The sequence below is a fragment of the Mycteria americana genome, chromosome 2 (assembly GCF_035582795.1).
Source record: "Mycteria americana isolate JAX WOST 10 ecotype Jacksonville Zoo and Gardens chromosome 2, USCA_MyAme_1.0, whole genome shotgun sequence".
NCBI classification, from domain to species: Eukaryota; Metazoa; Chordata; class Aves; order Ciconiiformes; family Ciconiidae; genus Mycteria; species Mycteria americana.
The window spans coordinates 147,589,916-147,617,021 of NC_134366.1; the positions used below are offsets into that span (position 1 = coordinate 147,589,916).

The 27,106-nt window shown below is 41.1% G+C and overlaps 1 protein-coding gene across 2 annotated transcripts; it reads right to left on the reverse strand.

Annotated features, from left to right (window-relative positions):
* Positions 1 to 27,106, reverse strand: PIP4P2 (phosphatidylinositol-4,5-bisphosphate 4-phosphatase 2). 2 transcript variants are annotated; one of them, XM_075494917.1, is made up of 7 exons: positions 26,658 to 27,106; positions 20,439 to 20,584; positions 18,960 to 19,066; positions 17,044 to 17,167; positions 11,266 to 11,318; positions 2,733 to 2,823; positions 1 to 1,571 (listed from the first exon to the last, which is right to left on the reverse strand). In XM_075494917.1, exons 1-7 carry the CDS (start codon positions 26,761 to 26,763, stop codon positions 1,428 to 1,430), a joined length of 771 nt encoding a protein of 256 aa, XP_075351032.1. In that variant the 5' UTR covers positions 26,764 to 27,106; the 3' UTR covers positions 1 to 1,427. The 2 variants fall into 2 exon arrangements, with proteins under 2 accessions (XP_075351032.1, XP_075351031.1); XM_075494916.1 differs by having other exon boundaries at positions 20,439 to 20,587; positions 26,658 to 27,101.

Sequence of the window (27,106 nt, forward strand, 5' to 3'; positions counted from 1 at the left end):
TAATAATCTTTATTTCTTTATTAGTTTATTTGTAAAAGGTACATTGTAATCCTGAGCTACTGCTTTTATACATTTAGCATCATACAAAGACAGATCATTTACAGTTTGATCATTTACATTTATTGTGCTCCAAAATCCTTATCTGAATATCATTTTGTCCTAGCAGGAACATAGATAATTTAAATTACATGTATCCCTGAAACATCCACATTAATTTACCCATCTGACCCCATTATCTAAATTACTACAGTCATCTAAATCACTCAGGACATTCCTTCCAAATTTAGCAAAAACTTGTTTAAAACTATAAAGATGGGCAGTGCAAGAACTGGTCCCCCAATCCTTTGTGAATACATCATTAGAAAAAACTTTCTGTTTCCGTATCCTCTTGGCAAGTCAGTGCTAAATTGACTAGATGTACTTTGATGGAATGGTCCAAGTAATAGTTTACTCATTTTCTTATTACAGCAGTTAACGTGAATTTACAGTGTCTCCCTTTGCAGTGACCAGTGCATAACTCTCCCAAACAGGGAAAATCCAACATGATCAGAGGAAAGTAGGAGGCAACCCATCACCATCTTATTGTCACCTACGTGACACTGAAGTATTACGAAACAAGTCATATGAAATGCTTCCCTTAGACCCTGTAAAGGAACTTGTACGAATAACCAGAGTTAAGTTCCATAATCCGAGCATGGCTTTTAGGATTTGCCAGTTAAAAAAAAAACCCAAACCAAACACCTAAGTCCCAGGATCCTTGAGAAGAAAGCATTTATCCTAACTGAAATCCAATCCTGGATAAATGGAAGTTTAATTGGACTACCAAAATAGCATCTCTCTACCTGAAAAATCTCAAAGCATACAGTGTTTACAAATGTCTCTCTAGCAACAATGTCAGTCTTTTAAAGTACACTCATAACTTTAATTTCCTGAATAAGGTCACTATGATCTTAGGCAAAAGATACAGTAAGCAGTTCAAGCAAAATGCTTATTGCTTAGGTTTTAAAGCAAGCCACTTTAATGTAATTTTAGTTAAAATGTTAAGTACAAATGTGAAGCTACTGTAGAAACACTTATAAACACTCTTGCTTTTGAATTCTTACTGATCATCTAGAAAAATGGCAGACGGATTTTAACATAACAAAGGAAATGTAAAACTTAATACTGTCTGTTGAAATAAAATTCAACACCTATAAAGACAGAGTTATGAACATGTAAACACAGCTTTAGTATTCAGAGCTAGGGAATCTAGCAGCAAAACAAACTATTTGCATATTATGTAGTGCAATGAACATTTGTTCTTAGAGACCCCCAGTCTTAAAACTACTTTGAACAGAATGGAATCCTTACAGGAAAGGTTTTAAAAGTGTCCAAGATGTAATATCCAGAATTACTAGGTGTTCATCTGCTATAATCTAACAATTTCTCTACGCAAAACTGTGCTCTGGATAACTGACTTTAATAGCTCCCCAGTAGCAGGCTCGAATGAGGCAGATTAAACCTAAGAGATAAGCAATAGCCCAAGAAACATATGTTGCGTGAAATCGCCTGGCGAAATCTTGTGTACCAACCTAAGAAGAGAAAACAGAAGTGTCAAACATACAGTTCTATCTGCTCTTCAGGGAAGAGAAAATTATATTAAGGAGAAGCATTTTGGCACCTTTTTTACTCTGATAAGAATAAATCAGATATTTTATTAGCTTAATTTTACACAATCATAGGATAATTGAGCTTGGAAGGGACATTAGGAGGTCTCTAGTGCCAACTTCCTGATCAAAGCAGGGTCAACTCTAAGGTCAGACCAGGTTGCTCAGGGTTTTAACCCAGCTGGGTCCCAAAAAACTCCAAGGATGGAAGCTACGCAAGGCTCTGGGCACACCTCATAGGGAAACATTTTCATCATTTTCAAACTCAGTAAGGTTGTTAAAAAAAAAAATCTGTCTCTCACTGTTTTTATTTCTGGCTGTCACTGTTTTTACTAGGGAAACTGGAAATCCTTCATAACTCACATAAGCGTACACATAAAAAATTAATCAGGTTATAAACACAAGTTAGAAGTATAATGAGAATCACACATATGAATTCAACTGCAGGTATTTCCTCATATGTATTTTTCTGGGACCGCCGGGTAGAAAGTTGGCTCTAGTAACCAGTACCAGATACTTCAGAGCCAAGCAAGCCAGATTATTATTACTCTATTACTTGGAAAACTATGTAAGCCTTTTAATTTGTAAATAGCTTATTATCTGGTTTTACTCCTTATAGCTTGTACAAGTTAAAGGCATATACATGTTTAACTTTTGGAATCCCATTCTCCTGCACTGCAGTGGAACTTACATTACTGGCTATACAGCAATACATATTTCTGGAAACCTGGAGGTTTTGAAAGCCCTAACAAGAGCAAGATGTTCCAGTATTTCTACAGTGAAGTAAAACCATTTTTCATACAACTGAAGTTTTTAGAGACATGAAGAGTCAAATTTAACATCAAGAAGAAGAGACTCTCAAAGTGCCAGAACATTTTGGGGGGGTGTTTTTTTTTAGGAACATTTCATTTTTCTGACTAACTCAGATGATTAAGTCCATGGTTTTAATGGAGATTACAAAAAACACAGAAACTTAGGAGGTTTTACTCAAATGCTGGGAAAAGAAAAGCTGGTCAAGCAAGGCAGCTCCTTTGTACACACACACCCCTGCACACAGTTGCAAGCATATCATAGTACATCACTCACAGTTAATCCGACTCCAATGAAGATGCATATCATTCCAATTGTAATATAGGCACAGCAGCGTCTCCGTGGCAGTGCACTTCCAACAGAAGAACTGTTAGAAAATAAATGGTATTTTAAATTGAAAAAACAAACAAACAAAAAACCCTACATAAATAGTAACTGTTCAGTCTAAATGGGGGGAGGGGAAGAGAATGGCAATACATATACACCATCTTAAGTTTATAAAGTTGTAGGCAAAGTCTACAATTATACCAAGCAGTAAAAGACAAAGTTCACATTTGCTTATTGGTGAAGATTATCTAGTATCTAAAAATCTAGATGCTTACAACAAAGAGAGTGGTGCCACACCTACAGTTTGAGCGTCTACCTCCTATATCCACAGTGCACTCAGATAAGTATCTTGAATAGACTTTGGACTGCAAAACCCAAGTTTGCTTGGCAGCTTCAATGTAGGTGGTGAGACACCGTTTAGACTTTTAATACATGGCTTTAATACATTCACTGCATCTAGGTAACTGGAAGTGAGTTCTACCACCCCTAAACGTCATTAACAATAACAACCTTCATTATTTCCTGCAATAGTTCACTCAATACTGTTGTCTAAACTCTACCGCATTTCTTGAAGATAAAAAACCCAAACCGTTTTAGTCAAACCTGAAAAATTTTTCATGTTCAACATTTCCAAAGACTGAAATTCTTTAGATGCCTTTAAGTGAGTTTTAGTAACTTCAAAAACATGACAAGTTCTTTTTACCTTCCAATTTTCTTTTAGAGTTCTATCACAAGTTACATGAGCTGCACAAATCACTGCTGACAACCAAGGTAAATAAATCCCCTGGAAGTTCTGTCACTCATCATCTAGACTATGAACTCCACAACAGACAGCTTTGTCTCTACCTGCTGTGTTAAGCTAAGTATTACAGTGCTTCAGTCAAACATAACATAAAATGCAAGTAAAACATTATTCTTTACTACAGGCTAGAAAAATTATTCCAGAAGCTCAGCGTTGTTTAGCAAAAACATCTTGAGTCACACATTTGCAATCACATACAGCTACACTAACGAAGAAAATAGGAACACGATTTAATTCCATTGAAACACAGTGAACACATAGGTCAATTGAAAGGACTAGAGAGGCAGAGGTGCTTTCATAAAACATGTACGATCTATCGTAGAGGTAGTTTTGAAGCATCCTGAAGCGTGCTATCTTTAGCCAAGTACTTCATCCATCCTGGGAGATCAACATGCCTTTGGAAATACTGGGTTGATTGTACTCTGTGTTCAAAGATGCAAAAGAAAGTAATTTTCATCTCATGATAGTTCAACATGTTCAAGATAAACGCGTAACAGAAGAAAACACTGCTGAACTATTGAAGTAGTACATCTGTCATATGACTGATCAAATTTCTGGCTCCAGTTAATTAACCACATAGTAAGGCTTCATATGCTTAGCATGTGACTAGAATTTTTTAAGTATTCATCTTAGCCTTCAAATAGATTGGTTTAAGCTGCTTTACTCCAATATTACTTCTTTACAAGGAATTTCTAAAACGCTCCAAGAAAAAAAACCCTAAAACACAGTCCTCAAGCTAACATGCACAGGCTGAGCTTCATCTTGCAAGGCAAGGGTTGAATGCAGTGACCGTTCATAAGCCATCTGTTACACACTTTCAGAAGAGGAAAAGTCCCAAAACCATTCTGCTCATTAATTTCCCAAGGGAAATTACTTCTTATCAAAAGCCTCACCATACACATTTGGGATGGGATTGGGGGGTGGGGTGTGATTAGGGTGGGAGAATTCCCAACTGGGGAAATAAGGGTATCTTACCACCCCTCTCCCCCCCCCCCCCCCCCCCCAGCCACCCTAAATACTTCTACAGCCATTCTAGAAGAGGGATATGTTGTCTGATTCCAAGTTACATGAGGAAAAAAAACAAACAAAACTGAAGTTTTATAAATGGGGAGAAGGAGATGTCTCCAAAAGCTGAACTGATGAGCACTGAGCTTGCCAAACTGACCTGAGGTTCCCTCCTTTGCAGGAATTCCTGGCTATGTACTGAGAAAGTTAATTCTATTACAGAGCTGGATACCTTAAGATAAGCCGGTAGAAATGTCACATTCAATACACCTAAAACACACGTGATATTTACTGCACTGTGTATTTCACACAGAGACCAAGTTCATTTTGGGAAAGAGACCTTCACTTTCAGAACTGTCTGACCTACGCTCTTGTTTTTTGTAATCATAATATTGCAGGTGCCATGTGTATTTTCCATCCACATTTCTCTCAAGCTCTGTCCCCTCCTATCCAGTAAGAAAGGCTGGGGGAGAAACCGTCACCTGAAATACCACAAAAAGGAAATGTAAAGAACGTCTTAATTTTAACTGCCTTTTTCTTTCCACAGAAGGCAAAGTTGAAATAAATAAATACAAGTTTCTACAGTCACATAACAGACCTAGGAATATTTAGCAATCCGAATAAATCATCATTTATTTAGAATAGACTAGACTATTTCAGTTGGGAGGGACCTACAACGATCACCTAGTCCAACTGCCCAACCAATTCAGGGCTGACCAAGTTAACGCATGTTTTAAGGGCATTGTCCAAATGCCTCTTAAACACTGACAGGCTTGGGGCATCGACCACCTCTCTAGGAAGCCTGTTCCAGTGTTCGGCCACCCTCTTGGTAAATAAATGCTTCCTAATGTCCACTCTAAACCTCCCCTATTTTTTGTCTCCCAATAGTGATATTAGCCACTGGGCCACTCTAAATAGCGAGGTTTCCCTCTACCCACCCCAAATCACACATCACAAACCCAAATTAGCTTCGAACAAAGAAAACTGAAACCCTACCCCAAAACCTACCAACTACGGCAACTTTGACAGGCACATTCAGAAATACTAAAAATGGGTCAAAAGAACATTTTCAAATTGCAGAAGCAGCTGTTTCCATTGCGGGACGAATGAGGGTGAACTCACTGGAAAGCTACCCAGAAGGCAGCGGTTCCTTCTTTCTTAGCTGCTGCTAAGGAAGCAAAGGCACCTGCCAGACCTTTGGGCAGCAGCAGCAGATATAAAAGATGCCAAAGCCAATTTAGCCTCAGGTAGTAATTAGAAGAGGGGAAAACTGCCACAAAGGACAGAGGCTATTAAAGCAGTAGCATGGGAAATCTTAAAGGCGCAGGAGCAGGCTGTCCCCATGTGCCAAAAGACGAGCCAACAGGGAAGAAGACCGGCCTGGCTGAACAGAGAGCTTTGGCTGGAACTCAGGAGAGGGGGAAAAAAAAAGTTTATAACCTTTGGAAGAAGGGGCAGGCAACTCAGGAGAACTACAAGGATGCCGTGAGGTTATGCAGGGAGAAAATTAGAAGGGCCAAAGCCCAACTAGAACTTAATCTGGCTAATGCCATAAAAGACAATAAAAAAATGCTTCTATAAATACATTAGCAACAAAAGGAGGGCTACGGAGAATTTCCATCCTTTATTGGATGCAGGGGGGAACCTAGTGACAAAGGATGAGGAAAAGCCTGAGGTACTTAGTGCCTTCTTTGCCTCAGTCTTTAACAGTAAGACCAGTTGGTCTCGGGGCACCCAGCCCCCTGAGCTGGAAGACAGGAACGGGGAGCAGAACGGAGCCCCCATAATCCAAGGGGAAATGGTTAGCGACCTGCTACACCACTTAGACACACACAAGTCTATGGGGCCTGATGGGATCCACCCGAGGGTACTGAGGGAGCTGGCAGAGGAGCTCACCAAGCCACTTCAAAATGCTTTACCAGAAGTCCCGGCTAACCGGGGAGGTCCCAGTTGACTGGAGGTTAGCAAATGTGACACCCATCTACAAGGGCTGGAAGGAGGACCCAGGGAACTACGGGCCTGTCAGCCTGACCTCAGTACCAAGAAAGCTGATGGAGCAAATCATCTTGAGTGCCATCACATGGCATGTACAGGACAACCAGGGGATCAGGCCCAGCCAGCATGGGTTTATGAAAGGCAGGTCCTGCTTGACCAACCTGATTTCCTTCTATGACAAGGTGACCTGCTTAGTGGATGAGGGAAAGGCTGTGGATGTTGTCTACCTGGACTTTAGTAAAGCCTTTGACACAGTTTCCCACAGCATTCTCCTGGAGAAACTGGCTGCTCACGGCTTGGACGGGCGTACGCTTCACTGGGTAAAGAACTGGCTGGATGGCTGAGCCCAGAGAGTGGGGGTGAATGAAGTTAAATCCAGTTGGCGGCCGGTCACAAGTGGTGTTCCCCAGGGCTCAGTATTGGGGCTGGTTCTGTTTAATATCTTTATCAACAATCTGGACAAGGGGACCAAGTGCACCCTCAGCAAGTTTGCAGACGACACCAAGTTGGGCAGGAGTGTTGATCTGCTTGAGGGTAAGAAGGCCCTACAGAGGGATCTGGACAGGCTGGATTGATGGGCTGGGGCCAATTTGATGAGATGAAACAAGGCTCAGTGCCAGGTCCTGCATTTCGGTCACAACAACCCCATGCAACACTACAGGCTTGGGGAAGAGTGGCTGGAAAGCTGCCAGGCAGAAAAGGACCTGGGGGTGTTGGTTGACAGCCAGTTGCATATGAGCCAGCAGTGTGCCCAGGTGGCCAAGAGAGCAAACAGCATCCTGGCTTGTATCAGAAATAGTGTGGCCAGCAGGACTAGGGAAGTGGTTGTCCCCCTGTACTCAGCACTGCTAAAGCCACACCTCGAATACTGTGTTCAGTTTTGGGCCCCTCACTACAAGAGGGACATTGAGGTGCTGGAGTGTGTCCAGAGAAGGACAACGAAGCTGGTGAAGGGTCTAGAGCAGAAGTCTTATGGGGAGCAGCTGAGGGAACTGGGGTTGTTGAGCCTGGAGAAAAGGAGGCTGAGGGGAGGCCTTCTCGCTCTCTAGAACTACCTGCAAGGAGGTTGTAGCAAGGTGGGTGTCAGTCTCTTCTCCCAAGTAAGAAGCCATAGGACAAGAGCAAATGGCCTCAAGTTGTGCCAGGGGAGGTTTAGATTGGATATTAGGAAAAATTTCTTCACCAAAAGGGTTGTCAAGCATTGGAACAGGCTGCCCAGGGAAGTGGTTGAGTCACCATCCCTGGAGGTATTTAAAAGATGTGTAGATGGGGCACTTAGGGACATGGTTTAGTGGTGGACTTGGCAGTGCTAGGTTAATGGTTGGACTTAATGATCTTAAACATCCTTTCCAACCTAAATGATTCTATGATTCTATGAATGCAGGATCTCTTGTGCTTTCAGACATGCTTTTACAAGGGTTTTTAAGAGGAAGATCAAAATGCCAGTATTTTGAAGGTGAACAGCACTGCTGAAACTAGCCTCCACAGTAGTGACGAGGTTCCAACATCTTTCTCTTTCCTAAAGGACCTGCAAACTTTATGGGGCAAAAATGTTGTAAATTGATTATGGTTCATAATTTTGTCAGACCTTAAAAAGAACGATAAGTAGGCTCTAAAGGGAAAGAAAAAAAATAGAGATATTTGGCATTTTGAAATAAAAGCTTGTACCATGCAATGCTCTTTCTAGTAACTGAATTCATGATCCTGACGTTTCTAGATTATTTAATATACAGCTTGGGAAAGAGCAGCAGACAAAAAACAGTTCCTGCTTCTCCATCATTAAATGAGAAGGATACAAGAAGCCTTCCTTAAACCTCTCACTCTTTTGGGAAACAGGCTGATAAACATCTGGTATTTTGTATTTTGAAACACAAAAGAACACTAAAACAGTAAAAAGAAACAGTTTCTCCCCCATTCCCACATGCCATCGTCTACACTATAAAACTGTATTACAACAACATCCTCATTAGCTACATTTGTTGTCCCAATGCAGTAGAGAATGTGCAACTAAGGGCCTATGTCAGGCAGAACCACTACGCATCAGCAGGGCTTCTGCAAACACCTTACCTGTACTGGCATGACCAGGTTTGTAGTCCATTTCCAAAGAGATTTGGTCATTTACCAAGTAAGTGATCTTTTCTCTGCATCACAACTAATTTCCTATATTTCCCAAGTTATTTTGCAAAAAAATAACTCTCGGGGGGGGGGGGGGGGGGGGGGGGGGGGGAACACGAGACAATGACACAGACAAAAAAAAAAAATGTATGTCACAAAATAATAAATTTGTGACCACAATGGTAGCAGGTAGATGGGATTAAAAACAAACAAGAAACCCAAGGTCCTGTTTCTCCCAACATCCAGATATGAAAGGTTCCTTTGTTTATGTACTCTGAGGCACAATCACTTTATTTTCACTGAACATTCTTTTGTTATTGACCTTTTCATGTAATAACTCCTAACCTCCCCTGCAGTTTTAGAAGGCATTCTTAATATTAAGATCTAATCTCCATCAACCAAATAGGTGGTCACAAGCAAGCTATTTGCAGAGATTCACTATACTTTTAAAAAAATGTTTGAAACAAAATCATGAAAATGATTTGAGAATCTAAAAGTCTCAGCAGAGATCTTCTTGAAAAACCTACTGTTGCAGTGATTCAAGGTGCCTTTTGCCTCAGTCTACACTCTCCTTTTTTCAGTGACAATCATCAACTGAGTCAACAGAAGGAATGAATAGTTTTGCATCTGACTAGTCAGCTACTAATGAAAGAAGTTTTGCACTAATAAGCTGAAATAAAGAACCCCACATTCCCTTCTGACTACTTGGTTACAGGTACCACAACCTCTGACAAAGGGCTGACACAAAGCAGCAGGTCACCGCAGTTATTTATTCCACATCACAACTCAAAGCTCTGCCTCATCTATGCTGTGCCCTAAATCCATGCGGTACAAATGTTTATGCTGCTGGAAGCGCAGAACTCCTGACCATCGCACCTCAAACACAGGAAGACACCAAGCAACTCATTCAAAGCTAAATTACAATATTCCATAGTTTGCATCCTCAGCCCAAGGACAGAAATGCCTATTTTTAAAATTTTTTTTGTATTCTGCAACACAGTTGCCACGCAAGCTGTAATTTTCACAAATTTCACTGCAAAGATGCTCCGGTGTTATTACATACAGATAGCATGCTTTGGACTTTATAGACAAAAACACTAAAAAAATCCATAGACTCAAGCTGGATTTTAAAATACAAGCAACATAAATCAACAGAAGACAGACCAAAAGATCACATGGCATGACTTTTGGACTGTTGCTTGGAGCAGCTTTTTTTGTTATTGTTGGGGTTGGGATTTGTTTGTTTGGTTTTTGTTGGTTTTTTTTTTAAGGTTAAACAGCAAATAATTTTGTAACTAAGGAGAGTCAAGAAAAAAGCTGAGGTCAGCTATCAAGTGACATGATTAAAAATAAAACATAATTGCAATTAGTTTAAAACAAACCAAAAAACCCACAAAACACCGACCCCTCCCCCCAGGATTGAAGAGACTGAATGCAATTACAGTCAGTAAGAAAAACCCTGCAAAGCAACATCTCATCAAGGCCAGGAGTTTGACCTAAACAAACTAGAACATATCCACTACTCCACACCTGATCGGTTACACTCCTGAGGTTAAACATACCACTAGACTGACTTCTCTATCAAATACTCCAGTAAAAGATTTCAATCACTGTTGAAGGCCAGGCCACGCCAACATCTACAGTACATTTATCCTAAGCCTTCTGCTTCCTAAGGGACCTGCTAGTTTTCCTACAACATGCAACACAGCTGCAGTTCTTCATTCCCAGTGGAAAACACATTTGCTCCTTCAACTGGAAGTTGCACTTGCCTATCAAAGGAAGACAAATATTTAAATAAATCAGCAGGACAAGAAAGTCTCTGAAGTAATATTTTTAAGTCTTATTTCATACCCTGTGGTTGAGATCCCATACAAATTTAAAGTATGTTTGTAGCGTAGCTTTTAACAACACTTCAAACTAAGTATTCCCAACCTCAGATAAGAAAGGCCAAACAAATTCTCAAAAAAACCCAAACAGAAACCGAAACATAAAAAACTTACAGGTCTTGTATTCTAATTTTTCTCCTTATTGAAGTAATACCAAATGAGTAGACAAGTTATTCCACAGTAATTCATAAACATTAAACAAGCTAATGCATTAAGATGCTTAACACAAGTTAGTTGTTGAGTTTATGAAATCAGTAAAACCTCTTTCAAATTAAGACAAGATTATTTCCTTTCCTCCTTCTACAGTAAGGCAATTTGAGTTCTACATTTAAACATGACATCCAATGAACTGCATGAAGTGGTAAAATTTCAAGGACATAAGTTGTTAATTTTAGCAACCCATTCCTGTCTATTGTTAGCAGCTTAATCAATTTTATTACTAGCAATTCAATCAGAGCATTTTAATAAATGCAGGTTGGATTTTTCAAAGTTACCGATTTGTGCATAAGAAGTGGAGAATTCACGTGCACATAACATGCTATTTAGCCTTGACATTCAGATGAGCATGGCAAAATAATCAGCACGGCAGACACATTTTACTCCAAAAGACTTTTATGGAAGAAACAACGGCAACTTATTTAACAGTTAATTTATGTAACCTTGCTTTCAGAGAACTTACATTTTTTTGCAGTGTGGGCATTTTGCTAGTGTGTTAAATCTCAGTTCCATCCACTGTAAAAAGAAAAAATAAAAAGGCTGAATAACCGGCCTGAGAAAATGTTTGCTGTACTTCATGCTAAATGTCACTGTGAAAACATTTTGCTTCTCAGGCTTTCTTTGACTTGTTTCTTGCTTTCTTCCGTAAATCGGATGCCCTTTTGTCAGTGGCAACATAGGACTGGGATTTCCATGTGAACATTTCCCATGACTTGCCTTAGTATTACAAGATTCGCTTGACGTAATGTGGCTTCATCCACAGGCACAGTATGGGCAACATGATGATATTAGTACATTTTTTTCTCTTACTTCCACAACTATGAATATAGCCTGAATCAAAATAAATGTGTTTTCTTTGGCACAATTACAGATAGACGCATTTTCCCATCTTTCCCCAACCCTTGCATCATTTGTGAAAATTAAGTTAAGCGTGCACAGAAAGATTAGCTAAAGAATATTTTAGAAAGTAGATGTCTTTATAAGTTTTATATGAATAAAATAGAGAGCACTATTGGCTACTTACATGACATTTTAAAAACTTGATATATAAAACCGTCCATGGTATAGTCACAACCTTCCATGCACAGACTAAAACCTATCTGGGAAACGGCTTTAGTGAAAGTAATGCCTAGAATCACCTCAACCAGAGGATACACAGTCATAGACTCATTCAAAACCAGCAGTTTTTGTTAAATTTCATTCTGTGATAAGTATTAAAAAAGCATTTTAAACATGTTTGCCTTGAACAAGGGGATAAGATTATTGTTCTTCGCTCTGAAAGCAGTTATATTGTAATTGCAGCTCTCTTCTGCTGCCTTTCTCAACTGGAGGTAGTTAGCGCAGTTTTCTGGTTAAATATAATTCTCCTCTCCCCTCCGCTCTTAATTTATGCAAAAGTCACACTACAAGTTACTGGCAGGGGAAGAAGCTACAGCACAGACAGCCAGTGCCTCCATTCGGATTCTCCTTATCTCTGTGAGACATCAGAGGTCAGTCTACTGAAGTGAATGGTGTTGTTATAACTGCTACCAACACAAATCAAAATCAGAGCCCATCCTTGTACGGAAAACAGGACCTACCTACAGCACAGCACCATTTAAACACAGAGAAGAAATTTATGATTTTATGTGCAAAGAAAGAGGATGTGGCTTGTAATGCCTTGCCAGTACGAGCAGGTTTTGCTGTGAGCGAGATTCTGATCCATAGTATTTAGAGTGCATTTTCTTGCCTCCTGAAAGTCTCCCTCAGTTTTATTTACTTCTAATAGGGCTAATTCTCCACTAAGAAGAAATCCATCATTTTTTTCCTGGTTCTGAAGTATCCAATTACAATACCAGTTACACAGTTGCTCTTTAAAATTTATTTGTTTACAAAGACTTGGCCAAACTGATATAGCATAGTTGTATTTTATCCCATAATAAAATGAAAGCTGCTGTAATACTCCCCACCTGAACAATATGTTTTAGGAGCATTAATTCTACTTCCACACTGCTGCCAGAGGAGCAAGTCAGCTATTTGCCTGCATCCCTGTCAAAAACTACTCAGTTTCGCTTCGTTCTACACAGCAAAAGTGGGATAAGGTGCGGTTGTCGGTACCAAGTATGGAGATAGGCCTCTTCAGAGCTGTTCTTTCGGATTTTTAAACTGCAATTCCAGAAATAGAAGCAAATCTACATCCAGGATTTATTTTTTATTTATTTGTAATTCAACTTCACTTCTGTACACTAGTTTTATTCCAGGGTAGGAAACTCCATTTCCAAAGTTACTCATTAATGATCTTTCTAGGGTTTTATTTATTTTAAGATTTCTAATTATTAGCCATAATTATTAATGGATACAAACTCGAATGCACCTGGGCTCCAAATATTGATGGAAAAAACAGAGGCATTGATAATCTGTTTTCATTGAAAGTTACCTTGAAGTAAGAGAAGCACTAACTGTTGTGATGCCTTCTGCACACATCAGAAATATTTGCAAAAAAAAAGCAAAAATCTGACAAGACATTCAAACTGCAAGAATTCAGATCACATTAGCACAGTAGGGAAAGGTTATTTTCATGCACATTCTAATTCTTGGAGTTTTGGTGGGTTTAACAAGCAGTTTAAATCATGCTTAAAGCTGGTATTTTTACTCATATTCCAGAGTGCTTTAAAGTACTTGTTTTATGTTGTTAAGAAAACTTGAGTTACAGTTACATGAAATTTAACTCCCTGCTGACAATACAAACTGTATTACTCCCATTGAAACAATACAATAAACAATAACCCAAATCCCTGGTTAGATATACTAAAACACAGATGAGGATTTCAAAGAGCTCTTAAATGTTTCAACCGTGGACAAAACCAGACATCCATCAAGGGTTTTACTAGAAGAATACATCAAACTTTCTTCCTTCTGAGCCTAAAATAGTTCTCAATGCGTTCAATACAAGACAGAGAAAAAAAATACATATATACATATGTACACACATATCCCTACATACAGCTGCTTCTGCCAAAAAAGCTTCCCCTCCGCTCTCCGCAGGTCCTTTGGGAAAGCAAAATACTTCCGCAGATTAAAACATTTCTTAGTTTTCTAGAGGATTTAAAGGGTTTTCTATTAAATTATTTTAGAAGAAATACTTTTCATATTTGATTAGTTATAAAAAAAATAAAATTGACAGAGCACAACTGACAAACCACAGTGCTTAGCCTACAGCCTGTGGCTTACATAGCTTGCTCCTGGCTTCTTGTCCTTGAGGGTCTCTCTGACAGCATCATGGTAGCAGGGGGGGACAGGGACACCCCTCCCCTGCCTGCCACCATTTCCAAAGGCAACTCAGCCTCTCACAACCACAAATCATCACAGACCAAGGCCCCTGGGAAAAAGGTTGCGGGGAATGACTTAACTGCTGGCAGAAACAGTAACCCAGCCACAGCCCAAGTCCAGAAGCTCTCAAAAAAGCCCAAATCAGATCAGACTGCAATTCAGCAGGACAGTTGAACTCTCGTCCTGCCCTCCTTTTCTATTCCACCACTTTTTCCACTTGTCTGAACTCCAAATCTGCCAACTGTGGAAACTTTAACACAGAAAAGACTCCAAAGGAAAAATATAAGCTGATGAACAAAAGTGAATAACTAGTGATAGTTCAGCTACAGTATCACTTCAGTACTAAGTCATTCTCCCAGCTGAGACAGAGAAACTTTAAGGCACTCCATAGCATGGAGCATGCATTTAATAATTTATAAAAAACACCCCCCACATGTAGAGGCAGGGAAAGCACAGCCCATACTTATGCTTTTATATGGCAAAAAAAAATTTCTTGGAATGGTAAGGTGGTAAACAAGTTGATACTCTTAAAAGAACACAGAACAAGCAACTGATAATTTGACTTTTCCACCCCAGAGATTCTAGCTTTGCTTGTCTATTTTATGTATTTTTTAACTGCCAAGTAAAGTAAGGGAGATATCTTACTGAGTTGCCAAGAGATGCATCTAGCATTACATATTCGCTTTACAATGTGGAGATATCAAAGGGCAGAAATACCCTCACAGAAGCTGAGTTTCCAGGCTGACTAAAGCACTTTAATTTTTGCTTCTCTGCTCATGCTCAAACCCAAGCAATTTTCTGATTTTTCTTAAGGAAAAAATTTATTTGCAGAACCTCAAACTTAGTAACAGAAAAAGGTATAAGCAAAAGAGTGGTGGGAAAGCTGTGTAAAGTGAGAAAAAAGGGTTTGATTCTTGATAACTCAGCAAAAAAGAATAGAAGCTTTAAATTTCTAATGATTTTGAGGGTTTATTTTCAATGTACCATTAAGTGGTAAATTGGTCTTTCTGGCAGATAGGACTATGCAGCTCAAAATGATGCAGTTCCCTAAAGCAACCATCAGATCTGAAGTCACATGCACAAATTCCAAATTAGAAAATTTAGCCTTTTAAGGCATAATCTAGTAGTTATGGGCAAAACCAGCCTTTATGGGTTTGGTGTATTTTGTTTCCTTACGTTCAGCTAAAGAAGTTCATAGTGTAAATGATAGAATTAATTCAGGCTGCACTTATAGAAGTAAATAGGGGATAAAGATAAATAAAACTCCCATGCCTATGGAAGTCCCCAAAGATAGGCCAATAATCTAGCAATGAGAATTTTACTTCATAACACTGACTCTCCCTAATTAAAAAAAAAAAAATTAAGTCATATAGTAGAGATGGTCTTTTGTGTTAAGAGACAATATTAAAACTTAATACCGTAACTCTTCCACAGCACTGCTTTTACCTGTGCAGTTTTAAAGCTGTGCTAAAAAACATAACTGCATTACGCAATTAAATTATGACTCTGTATCAAACCACAGTGTTCATGTGCAAGCACTTAACAGTTTGTAACATGCTACTATATTAAAAAAAGCTAACAGAAAAGGAAACTTTTAATAAAAGATTCCTCATTTAGAACATGTACTTGAGATGGCCTTTTTTCTCCTGTAGATTCAGTAGTTTTCTGTTAGTAACATTATTCTGTATTGCATACAATGTTCTTACTAGTTAAGGTCATAGATAGACTTCCATGTAAAAAAAAAGCAAACAGAAAACCAACTCCAGCTATCTCCAGTTACAGACTACTGTTCTTCAGCAAGGGTTAAAATAGGAATATTTTTTTTTTTTAATATATAGGCAGAATTAGTAGATAGACTATTTCTCAAGCATCTCTCTAACGGTTTCTCAGATACTACATTACTTGCAAATTCATAATCAAATCCCTAGTTCCCGTTTAAAAAAAAGTATAAGAGCCATCTCCTACTCCTTGCATTCATAATGTACTGCAGTAGTTAAGCCATTATTGCGCACCTCACTGATCCATAAACCTGAAGTAAAGATTTGAAAGAACAAGTCTAGTCCATTAGAGAGCCCATCACAAGCAAACCCTTCTCTCACTGCTGATACAAGCCAACATGGAGTGCCATCCCTGAAGCTTCCTTTTTCCTTTCACAAAACGCACTTGAGTATTCTCTGGCCTTTATATATCTTACAATCCTTTGTTTCAGGAACATAACACCACTCTGATGACTATGGAGGTCCTTCAGCTGTACCACTTATCCTAGCCATTTCCCATAACTCACAAACCTGACAAACACTCTAGCACTGCTAGATGATGAAGCTAAAGCTAACTTACTTGTGTATCGCAGAGGCTCTTCCTAAATCAAAATATGGCAGCCCCTTATTCATGTAAAAGACTACAAAAATGGTTTAACAGCAAGAGTATTTTTTGCATCCTTTCACTACAAAACCAGGATAAACAACACCAGGATAAACTTGCATACAAACCAAAATCTCCAGTTCCGTAACAACCGACAAATATGCTAATGGCAAGAGCTATAACGAACAGCTTTCAGGGGTCCATACAGCAATGGCAGAACCTATACTATCTTAATCACTGCAGAACATAACCATCTTTGCAAGTCCAAACAGAAGCTAGAAACATAACTTCCTTTTCCAGCATCATCTACTCTTGCATCTCTAAGCAGTAAGACTGACTTCGGGCTTTATCCATACATGCACAGAAAGACTGTTAAAAGTATTATTGAAATGCATGTAAAGGTAACCAAATACAGACTATACCATAGCAATATAGCAATATGAGCACAGAAGCAGCTTTAATTCCTCAATGATGCCATAGAGTGAGGCAATATGCTCTTAAAAGTGCTTACAACAAATAGCTTGAGCGATAGCACGGTGAGGTGAGAAGGAGAATCTGGTGCTTTACTTACAAGGAATGTATTTCCACAGTGCCCACATACCACTCTAGTTCCGTCTGGTTGAACTGGCAAGGCAGGCTGAGCTGGCTGCTCTTCTGGGATCAGCATTACTGGACCAAGAGTAATGATGCGTCTACTGCGTTAAGAACATTAGATGTACATGTAATTAAGCTAGCAAAAGAGAAGGATGATGCATTTAAGCAATTAGCTCAGTCACTACCAAATATTTTACACTTTTAAACTGCAATCTGATTTTTAAACAGATGATGCACCCAGTTTTAGTCTCTCTCCAAAGTGTTTTCCTTTTCAGTTTTGAAAATGTTCTCTTTCACTAGAAGATCAGCCCTGCAAGCCAGAACTCTGTAGAGATCAAAGACTTGCCATCATATGGCAGAAACACTCCTCAGGAAAATGAAATCTTAATACCCAGGCTGAACAGGCTCATGAATCTGAATGTACATACCCATGTGAAACATGTAGAAAGAGTAAGGACTCTTCCATAACCTAGCTCTGCTTCCCAAGTCAGATACTCCTCCTTCCCACACTACTGACAACCATGTCAATATAAGCAGCATATCTGCATTTGTACAGTAAAAATTCCATGCAAACTGAGTGAACTAAAAAAGAAAATCACCCCAGGTTGACTAAATGCAATCAATTTACTTTAAAAAACAGTTTGTAAGTATTTGCTTTTATGTTCTAGGTGTTTCCAGTTTAATTATACAATTTGTCCATCCAAAATGACAGTACCCAAATTAAGCAACTCAAAGCAGAATGAGGACCAGACTTCCTAGCGTGAAAAAAGTGACAGGAAAAATTAAAGCATTATTTAACTTGCACTGCATCTCCCTCCATATACAACCAAAATTATATTCTGGATGGCCTCCCTTCAATCTGGAGCCTTCCATTTAGGGCATACTCCCAACTCTCTCCTTCAAAGTACCCCAATTTTGCTCATCTTCTAGTAAGACAAATACATAGGCTATCTTAGGGAAACTGCCGAGATATATGCTTTTGAGATTATTTTAATAAAATTAGGGCGTTTCTGATTCAGCTTGGTTACCAACCATACGAGGTATTACAATGGAAGTATCCCATGAACATTTTTTCACTCTGAGAAAATATTTGGAATGTTTTTAAGTTTTTCCCAACACTGCATTAGTAAAAAGAAAAATCTCCCCCAAGTCTCAAATTATGTTTCAAAACCAGAATAGCCAACGGACTAGCAACTAGGGCACTTGGTGTGGTAGAGCTTCCATTCCAGTATCTGCAGACCTAGCCTTCATCTCAGTTTCTCCTGTTAGAGCTGCACCACTTACAATCAAATTACTCCTACCTCAGTGGGATCTTTAACACCCTAAGCTCAACGGTAAGAACACTCACTATGGCAATCGCACTTGTTTCTGTTATAACAAACGTGTAAAGTAAAGTCGAGGGCTGAGAGGAGATTGAAAACTCAGTGCGCCAAAGTAGGGAGGACAGCACTGAAGCCAGCCTGCTGTTCCCTCTCCCATTTCATTCTGAAGTCCCCACTCTGAACCAGGCAAAGTGAGCAACCTGTGTGTTTACAATAATTAAGTTTGCAAGAAATTATGAATGTTAACTCCCAGAAACAGTAAGTTATTTTCTTCTCTGTTGTTCTTTATACCATTTGTTCCTTATGAAGTAGCTAAAATGGGAAACACACATTTGAGACTACCACTAAATACAAAAAAAGAAAATTTTTTCCTCTTTAAAGTTAATCTTAAAAAAAAAAGAAATTGACACTGCCACAACCTGTCTCTGGCAGTAATTCAGTAATGCTCTGTAAGTGTCCATGTACAGAGGCCCAGGCTTGAACCTCTTTTAGTTTTAAATACTCAACACAAAGAGCACTGTTGCTTTAAAGAAAACTACCTCAAGGCACTTACAGTTTTTTTTATTCTTACCAGTTTGGTCTTGGACAGCCTATTTTCCGAGACGTATCCTTACAGATAAGGAGACAATTACATTGACATCTAACATACTTCTTCCCTGAAGGAGGGTTTTTGATTGGCTAAACAAAAAAAAAAAAACAACCACCACAGAACACACATCAGAAGTCATAGCAATTCACTTTTTTCCTCATAACAGCATGACAAAGCAGAACCCCTGCACTGACAGGTTCTTGCTAACAGAGAAATACAGTTCCTCTTACAGAGGCAACTTGAGAGTCAAGACAAAATTGGAAGTTTTCTCTCTCTCTGCTCAGAGAAAGAAGTGCAAACTTCTTCACTAGAACAAAAAGATTCTGCAAACTAATGGAAAAAACATTCATATTTTAGCAATGAAGAATTCAAGACTTCAGTTTAGTTATTTTTTTTTAAATATGAGCTTAAGTAGTGGTATATTTTTTAAAAAACAGTCGAAACATCAAGAGAGCGTCCTTGCCTGGTACAATGGCTTTATTCAGTGAAAGGAGCTCAATCTGGCTCTCAGTCACTAAGAGAATACGTAGACACTGCCGAACTGTAATCTTATTTTAAACTGTACTGGAATTACCTTTCTCCAACCTCGGAGTCAGGTCCCTTTCATACAGCAAATCACAAGTCTCAAAAGCTGCAAGATACTTTGTTTGGCCGGAAACATTATATCTTGGCAGGGAAAGTGAGTATTAATGGCAGGTTCTCTCTCTTTTAAGTGGAAAAAAAAAAGTTTGCCTGCAGATTTAAGGCTTCTTATTTTTTGGACATAATTTTAAGTTCTTTTCATAAAATAAATCCAATCCAGTGTTTTTCATGCAAATGCCCCCAGTAGCTGTGGAGTGCTGCAGTATCAGATCCCAAAACTAAAACTGGCAGGAAGGGAAAAAAAAATAGAAGCAGGAGGCCAAAAGCTGAAGACTTAAAGAAAAGGGGAGGAGGAACAAAAAGGTCTGTGATCACTGGAACAGAACCTACAATTTCTGCATTTCAGAATTGTGTTGTGGTTTGTTAGCAGGCTAATAAATTGACTGAATAGTATTGCAGGAGGAAAGCACACATCCAGGGAGAGATGTGGGTTAGTTACTTTGCTTCTTCCATTCTTAACATAATTCAATTCTTCATTTCTCTTCATCTCACCAGAAACAGTTTTACCCTTCTTTACAGAAGAGTAATTACTTAAACAACATCTTTGATTTTTGTCCTCTGCCTTGGAAGGAAACATCCTGCCCAGCCTCATCAACAGCAAGAAGATTTATCCTAGCTGCTTGTGGCCATCCTTGTGCCAGCAACCCCTGAACTTGCACACTAAGCTACACCAGCAACCAGCTGTGCTGACAGGTCCTTTGCAGAGACAGCAGGAAGGGACTCACCCCTTGTAGGTGAGGACATGAATTCTACCAAGGACGTACTTCAACCTCCCCCCACTTCCCTCCACAAAAAGAAAATGCTAAAAATCCATTTTACCGTAGCTTCATTGCAAACTGTGCACTTAACAACATGTTGATGTAGCTTGCCATCCAAATTGATTAGCGACTGGCACACACGGCAGTTTATTACAGGAACACCGCTGGCATCTGGACTTGCAATGGCAGTATACGGAGGAGGAAGCTCTGCTGCAAGAGAAGGAAGTCTCAGTTGAAGAACCAAGCAGGGGATCCTAAAACACCATCAGCAAAGATAATCTCTAACAGTCACAGCCTCAAAAAAGAAAAAAAAAATTAAAAACAATTAAAAAATCAAAGTTAATGATTAGTATAAACATAAGACAAACATAAGTTTGCCTTCCCCTTCCCCACAACTTCCATGTACCTGAACATCAACCATAGTTGTACATAAAGCATACCAGCAACACAAACACACCATAAATCACCCCAGAAAAGTGGATCAGACAAAAGGCTCATCTATACAACTTTATTTTAAAACTAACTTTTTACAGTCTTTAGAAAAGGGGAGAAAAAAAAACCCCAAACAAACCCCAAACCCACCACAGATTAGTAGCAACCAGAGACTGGCTTCTGAAGAAAAAACAAACAGAAGATAAAACAAAGACACAGGTCGGCAGAAGAGCCATAACCTGCATTTACAAACATCTGGAGAGACTGAAACATAGTCAAGTGTTTATCATGTAGTAACAAATACTACAGGTAAAAATACAGAGAAGTCCTGTTAAGGAAACAGGTCTTGGATGGGAAGTGGCATGAACTGCTTCTTTTTCGAGTCCAACAACAGCAAATTTATGCTATCTTGAAGAAAAAAAGATGAACTGAACCCTCAGAGCTTCTGCTTTTAAGGGTTCCAGATATTTTTGTTGTCCAAGAGCCAAAGCACAGATGCACAAGGAGATCTTTAGTCACTTAGGACAGGCTAACACAAGGGAGAATATAATGGCCTCAGGCCCCCATGGAAGACCAGATTTCAGCTTCGCCAGTCCTGAGCCCACGAAAAACCAGGGAGGAAAGGCTCAATATCCTTCTCGGTTTAAGAATCCATGGAACGAAAACAATTCAACACAGCGACCTCGCACAAGCTTATTGCCACAATTATTTGGCATGTAATAGCACCGGCTTTTATTTCATCGAGAAGTTCAAGGCTCTTCAGGTAAGCAAATAAGGAATGGGACTATTTAGTAGTTCATAGTTAACTTTTTTTTATACTAATAGTTTGAAATACTCTGCAGCCTTGGTCTTCAATAAATTATTTCACAATTACATCCAAGCAGCCAATAAAATCTTCAGAGAAGCAATGAGAGATCAGCCTACTTCCAATTTACAAACAGCACTGAAGAGAGCAGTATCTGCTGGGGAGTGGCGAGGGAAGTCACGGGCTGCTATCAAAGCTGACAAGCCCAAGTATTAAATTTAAGCTTATAAGAAAGCACTCATCACTCCTTCACTGTTTTAAAGTGAATATTGTAAGCTGGAGGGATATAAGAAATCCTGCGTGCCCTTCAGATCCAAAAATCATCACAAACCTTTGAAGCAGCATTGCTGTTCAGTGCTCGCTCTCTTTGCTACTTGGCCTACAAACAATCCAGACCCATACTTGATTTTAACTCACAGGGGCAGTGGAAGGAAGGTGTACACCTTGACGGTCTCACAATCACATCCAACATACTTGAATTATTTCAGACAAGAAACAAAATTAACTTATATGCAGTGATGGAATTCTGAAGCAATCATACAAACTGATGCTCTGTTACCTAAGCAAGTAAACTTCACACCTTCAGCTTTGATATCCTGGTTGCAGAAACCATCATCCTTAAGAAATGTCAGGTAACTTAGACCATTCTGATTTTTTTCCTGTTTCTGAGGAATTACAGTAGCATCCAGTTGAAAATTAATAACAACAATATTTTGTAGTACTGTGATACCCTGTTTTCAGTACAAGACTGCCACATGCAAGAGAGGAGATATTACAAGATATTAACAAACAAAAACACACACAAGACAAAACCCCAACCCCCCCACACTTCGGCAATTGGAAACAATCTCAAGCCTCCTAAATCACTGCAGAAACCAGGTTTGAGATTTGGATGATGGGAATAGCAGTGTCTTATCTGCGAGTGGCAAAGTCAAAGCTGCTGCAAGGGGGTTTTGGCCATAAGCAGGCTACTTCACACTGTTCCTGCGGCAAGCAGCTGATGCACTTTCTGGCTAGGAGAACAGGTAGCCATAAAACAAAAGACATGTCCAGCAGACCAAATACCAGACACTCTGTCAAGACACCCCTACAGTTCAATCCTAGCTTTGAGGTTACTTTTCTGAAAAGCAACAATCATGTTACAGAACTTCTTTGCTTTGTCCTCTCCATTTGAAGTGCGGCTTCTCAACTCTATCAGCTGGGCACGGGGCAGCTGTGCTAAGGGAAGGCAAACAGTATCTTGAAGGGTACTAGGAAGTAAGAAGAGACACACACACTCCCCAGCCTTTCAGCTTCTCATGATCCTGGAATACTTCAAGAATTGGCAACTATACCCGTCTAGGCATTTATAATATTCTATACCCTACTTGTAAGTGACAACCCTTAGGATTTTGAAAGTTGGTTAAATGAGGCACGTGAGCACCTACAGACACCGCCACCCACTTCTCCAGCCTCATACTGGAGCTGCTCGGCATCCAGGTAAGCAGCCTCTCCATTCCTGTCCTGCTGGCTCAGCAAATCTCAGATAGCAAGCAAATAATGGCTGCTTTTCAGAGTGGTGCTGCAGCAAATAACATTTGCTACGGAGCAGAAAGCCAGAGGTATCTTGGCACTGCAACCTTCATGCTTAAAGAAAAAATGCATTTGGAAGAGCTCCAAAAAGCAAACCAGCAAAAGCCACCAAAATTAAGTTTAAAGAAAAGGTATATGGGGCGCGGGTGGGGTGGGCGGGTGTGTGTGAAAAGGAAAACAAAGGCATTGTCTCAGAGTTCGCTGCTTATTATCCCTTAAGAAAAAGACTGGCAGGTCTCAAAGCACATTAACATACGTACTTTGGTACGACTTTTTTTTGTTTGGGTGGGGGTTTTTTTTTGGGTTTTTTTTTTTTTTTTTGACAGCTTGAATTTCAGGCTAACTACAAGATCTAAAACCAGTTCATAAAGGTCCATAAGGTCCATCATGTTGGATGTGACTGGATGGTAGGCAAGTTTCACGTACACACCAGAGGTTTCAGGACACGTTTAACGAGATACTGAATTTCCTGCTGCTGACATACCAGTTTAAAGCTACATTATCAGTTTTTCTTTTAAAAAAAAAAATCCAACAGTAATTAGTTCAGCAAGATTAGCAGAGTGCCCTACCATGCAGTACATCTGACTCTAACCTACAACCCCCTCCTCACCCCCACAGGACAGAGATGCAGTGGAAGATATCACAGCTCCGACCTTAGAAACTCCTGGTGGTGCTTGTGCACTTTCCTCCCTTGGTATTGGAAGGGCGGAAACCACAGGGAACCACTTGCAGCTTACCTGGGTCCAACAGAAATGAGTTTGTTTTGGGGTTTGTTTTGTTTACTTTTTTTTTTTGTTTTTAAAGATTCATTATCATGTCCTGGGAAGAAGGGGTGAGTAAGCAAAAAAGAGTTAGTGATCTATGTCAGAGACAGGTAGTTAAGGACTGAGAAAGCCTGAAAAAAACCTCCTAAAAAACCCAAAAGGCCGGGAGGGGGGGGGGAGCACTGAATAAACCACCCTACTACAGGGAGCAGAGCTGATGGTCCCACCCTTTGTCTATGTGAAAATTTGCTTAAACACTGTGCCCTGCATCCACATCGGAAGGATTTTTCTTGCTTGCTTCCATCATGAGGAACACCCAGTCATTACCAGGATTCAACCACCCACCAGCTTACACTGAAAAGGGTCAGCTGGGTCTCAGCTGCAGCCTAACAAGGAAAGAGGAGGCTACTTTCAAACCATGGCCTCTCTAATTTAAAGCTCAGGATGACATATTGGGCACAGTAGGTAATTACAAGTACAGGGATAAATCTATTAATGTACATTCAGTTGGCAGTTTGGAGTGTGAAGGGCTTCTTCCTCCTTCCTCTACCTCTCCAGCTCCACACCAGCCAGGTGATGTTAAGCGAGGAAGCTCTGCAGAAAGGGGTTTGGAAGCAAACCTCATCTCCCCATGAGAGTGTTGCTTCCCTCTATGTCTAGACTTGCACTAGGGGGAGAGATAACGACTGCCCGTTAGCCAAAAAGGCTGTGTAGCTTGCATACATCCTTTCACTAAGGATAACTGACAGAGCAAGGAAACTAGAGCTACCCGGTCCATGTGACAGCTCTGCAAAATTTTGTTCTGCAGATATCTTTCTGTAAGTTTTGTAGAGCAGTTTTGAAGTGCTACCTAGTATGCTTGCTCATGGACTGATCAAATAAGAGATCCTCAACTTGTAAAGAGATGTTTGACATTTAAGAAAGCTGTATGGTTCCTCCTCACTTTGGGGAACAAGCCACTGTCTCAAGCACCACACTCCACCATGGGTTAGTTACCGGGAGTCACAGACGTGGACTGAAGGTGCAGCAGGGCACAGCTACCAACTGAAATGATCATCTGGGGTCCAGCTTGTTTCTAGGTCATGAGTTTTACCCTGGGTTCAAGCAACTGATCTGATGCATTTTCATTACCTTTTAAATCTATAAAGACCTTTTTAAAAACAGATTGAAATGTACACAAAAGTAATAGTTACAGGATAAGGACTACTAAGAATAAAACCATCAAATACCAGAATTTAACTAAGGATTTCTGGATTTTTTTAAACTACAAAACTTAAGGGATGATGCGAATCCTACACAATTTGATTAAACCCCCCCCCCCCCCAACTCCTCTGCTGTTTTTCAGGCCGGTATTCATTTGTGCAATTCAAATGAAAGTAAACAGTCAACACTGGCTACAGCACTAACTGAAAGACATTTTCATATCAAGGCAAAGAGGACTAGCTTTCCACAGGTTTAAATATTATTCAAAACAGACAGATGCTCACTCGTACCATTCTAGTTACATACATATGTAATAAAACTATACAATTACATAAAAATCCTGAAGAAAGGACCAACACACTGGAGCCAGTGAGATCAGGACTGTAATCTTACATTTTAAAGGCTACTGCTAGCAACGCTGCACTAATCTTATTTAGTCTTGATTCCTTCAGCTTCTTCCCCTCCTCGCTTTCTGCTCTAAAATGTTTGACTGGAAAAAAAATAATCTATTAGTGTATTTTGTAAGCCTCCCGATTTATATTTTCTAAGTAAAAATTTTTCACCTACTTACTAAATATTCAGTATTGGTCAACCAGATGATTTTCCTAAGTCTGTTAAAGAAAGTTAATACCATATTGTTAAGCCACGATTCCAGATTTGTAACCACAGTACCCGACTTGCTTTAAAAATAAAGCCAAAACCAGCTATGGCCTTGAAATGCGTTTGCAAGGACATCCTAGTGGCTTCGGACTTCAGCTGCCACACTGCACAGAGCCCCTTGCTTATTTAAATTTGCCTGCCAGACGGGAGCTGATCAGCTGGCATCTCTGGGTTAGCGCACTTCGATGGGCGCCGGAGATGAAACGGAGACCTGCGTACTTCATTTCGCCTCTGCGCTGCACCTCTGCTGGCCGCCTCTACCCTGCAGCTCACCGTACCGAGTTGGGCTCTTCATAGCTAAGGATCTTTTACTTAATCCTGCTCCTAATTAATGGGGGAACCGAAGTCCAACAATTACCTCGCAAGCTCCGACGTGCGAGGGAGTTATAATAACCAGACCGGTTCGGGCTTGCTCCGCCACTGCAAACAATTAATTCCCCCCCCCCCTTTTGAAGGGTTCACGCCGGAGCGCGGCGCAGAGCACGGCCTACCCGGCCCCGAGCGGCGTTACCTGTTGTTCCCCAGCTCGTCCCCCGCCGCGGGGGCAGGGCGAGAGCTCCCCCCCGCCGGCGGCTCCCGGCCCCGCCGTTACTCCCGGCCGTGCAGCCCCCGCCGCGGCGGTCGCTTCGCCCCCGACAAAGGCGGAGGGAGCCCCGCGCTGCTGCAGCCGGGCGGAGGCGCCGCGTCCCCCCCGCGGCGCAGGGCCCGGCCCCCCCCCCCAGCCCCTCGGGCCACGCCGAGCCCCTCGGGGCCCGCCCGCCCCGGCAGCCGCCCCCCTGCCCGGCACAGGTCCGGGGGCGGCGGCTCGGCGGAGCCGGGCAAGCGGGGAGGGCGGCGGCCTTACCTCGGGGGCTGCTGTCCGGCAAATAGGGCGGCGCGGTCGGGGTGACATTGCCAGAGCCGGGCGCGGAGAGCAGGGGGGAGCGCTCGTCCACCCCCTCGGCGGCCATAGCTGCGGCGCGGAGGGCCCTTCCCGCTGCCGGGGTCTCGGCGTGAGGTGGGGAGGCGACCGGACCGGCAGCGCCGGGGAAGGGGAAGGAACGCAGAGGAAGGGGCTGGCAATGAAAAGGACCGGGGCGGGGAGGAGGGACGGCGGGGCGGGGGCTGGGCTAGCCGGGCCTGCCTCCCTCCGTCCCCCCGCCACGGGCTAATGAGCGGGGCAGGCCGCTCCGGCGGAGCAGGCGGGGGAGTGCCGCTGCGGAGCGCCGGACCGCTCCGCTCCGCGCCGCGCCGCGCCGGGGCTTCCCGGGCCGGGAGCCTCCCTGGGGCCTGCCGGCAGCCGCAGCGGCACCG

What these genes read in the sequence shown, in the direction of transcription:
- PIP4P2 (XM_075494916.1), bottom strand. Translation starts at nt 26,763, where the DNA reads ATGGCCGCCGAGGGGGTGGACGAGCGCTCCCCCCTGCTCTCCGCGCCC. An exon ending in GGCTGTCCAAGACCAAACTG is followed by an intron (nt 17,168 to 18,959) that starts GTAAGAATAAAA and finishes TTCTTAACGCAG; the next exon opens with TAGACGCATCATTACTCTTG. An exon ending in TCATTGGAGTCGGATTAACT is followed by an intron (nt 1,572 to 2,732) that starts GTGAGTGATGTA and finishes TTCTCTTCTTAG; the next exon opens with GTTGGTACACAAGATTTCGC.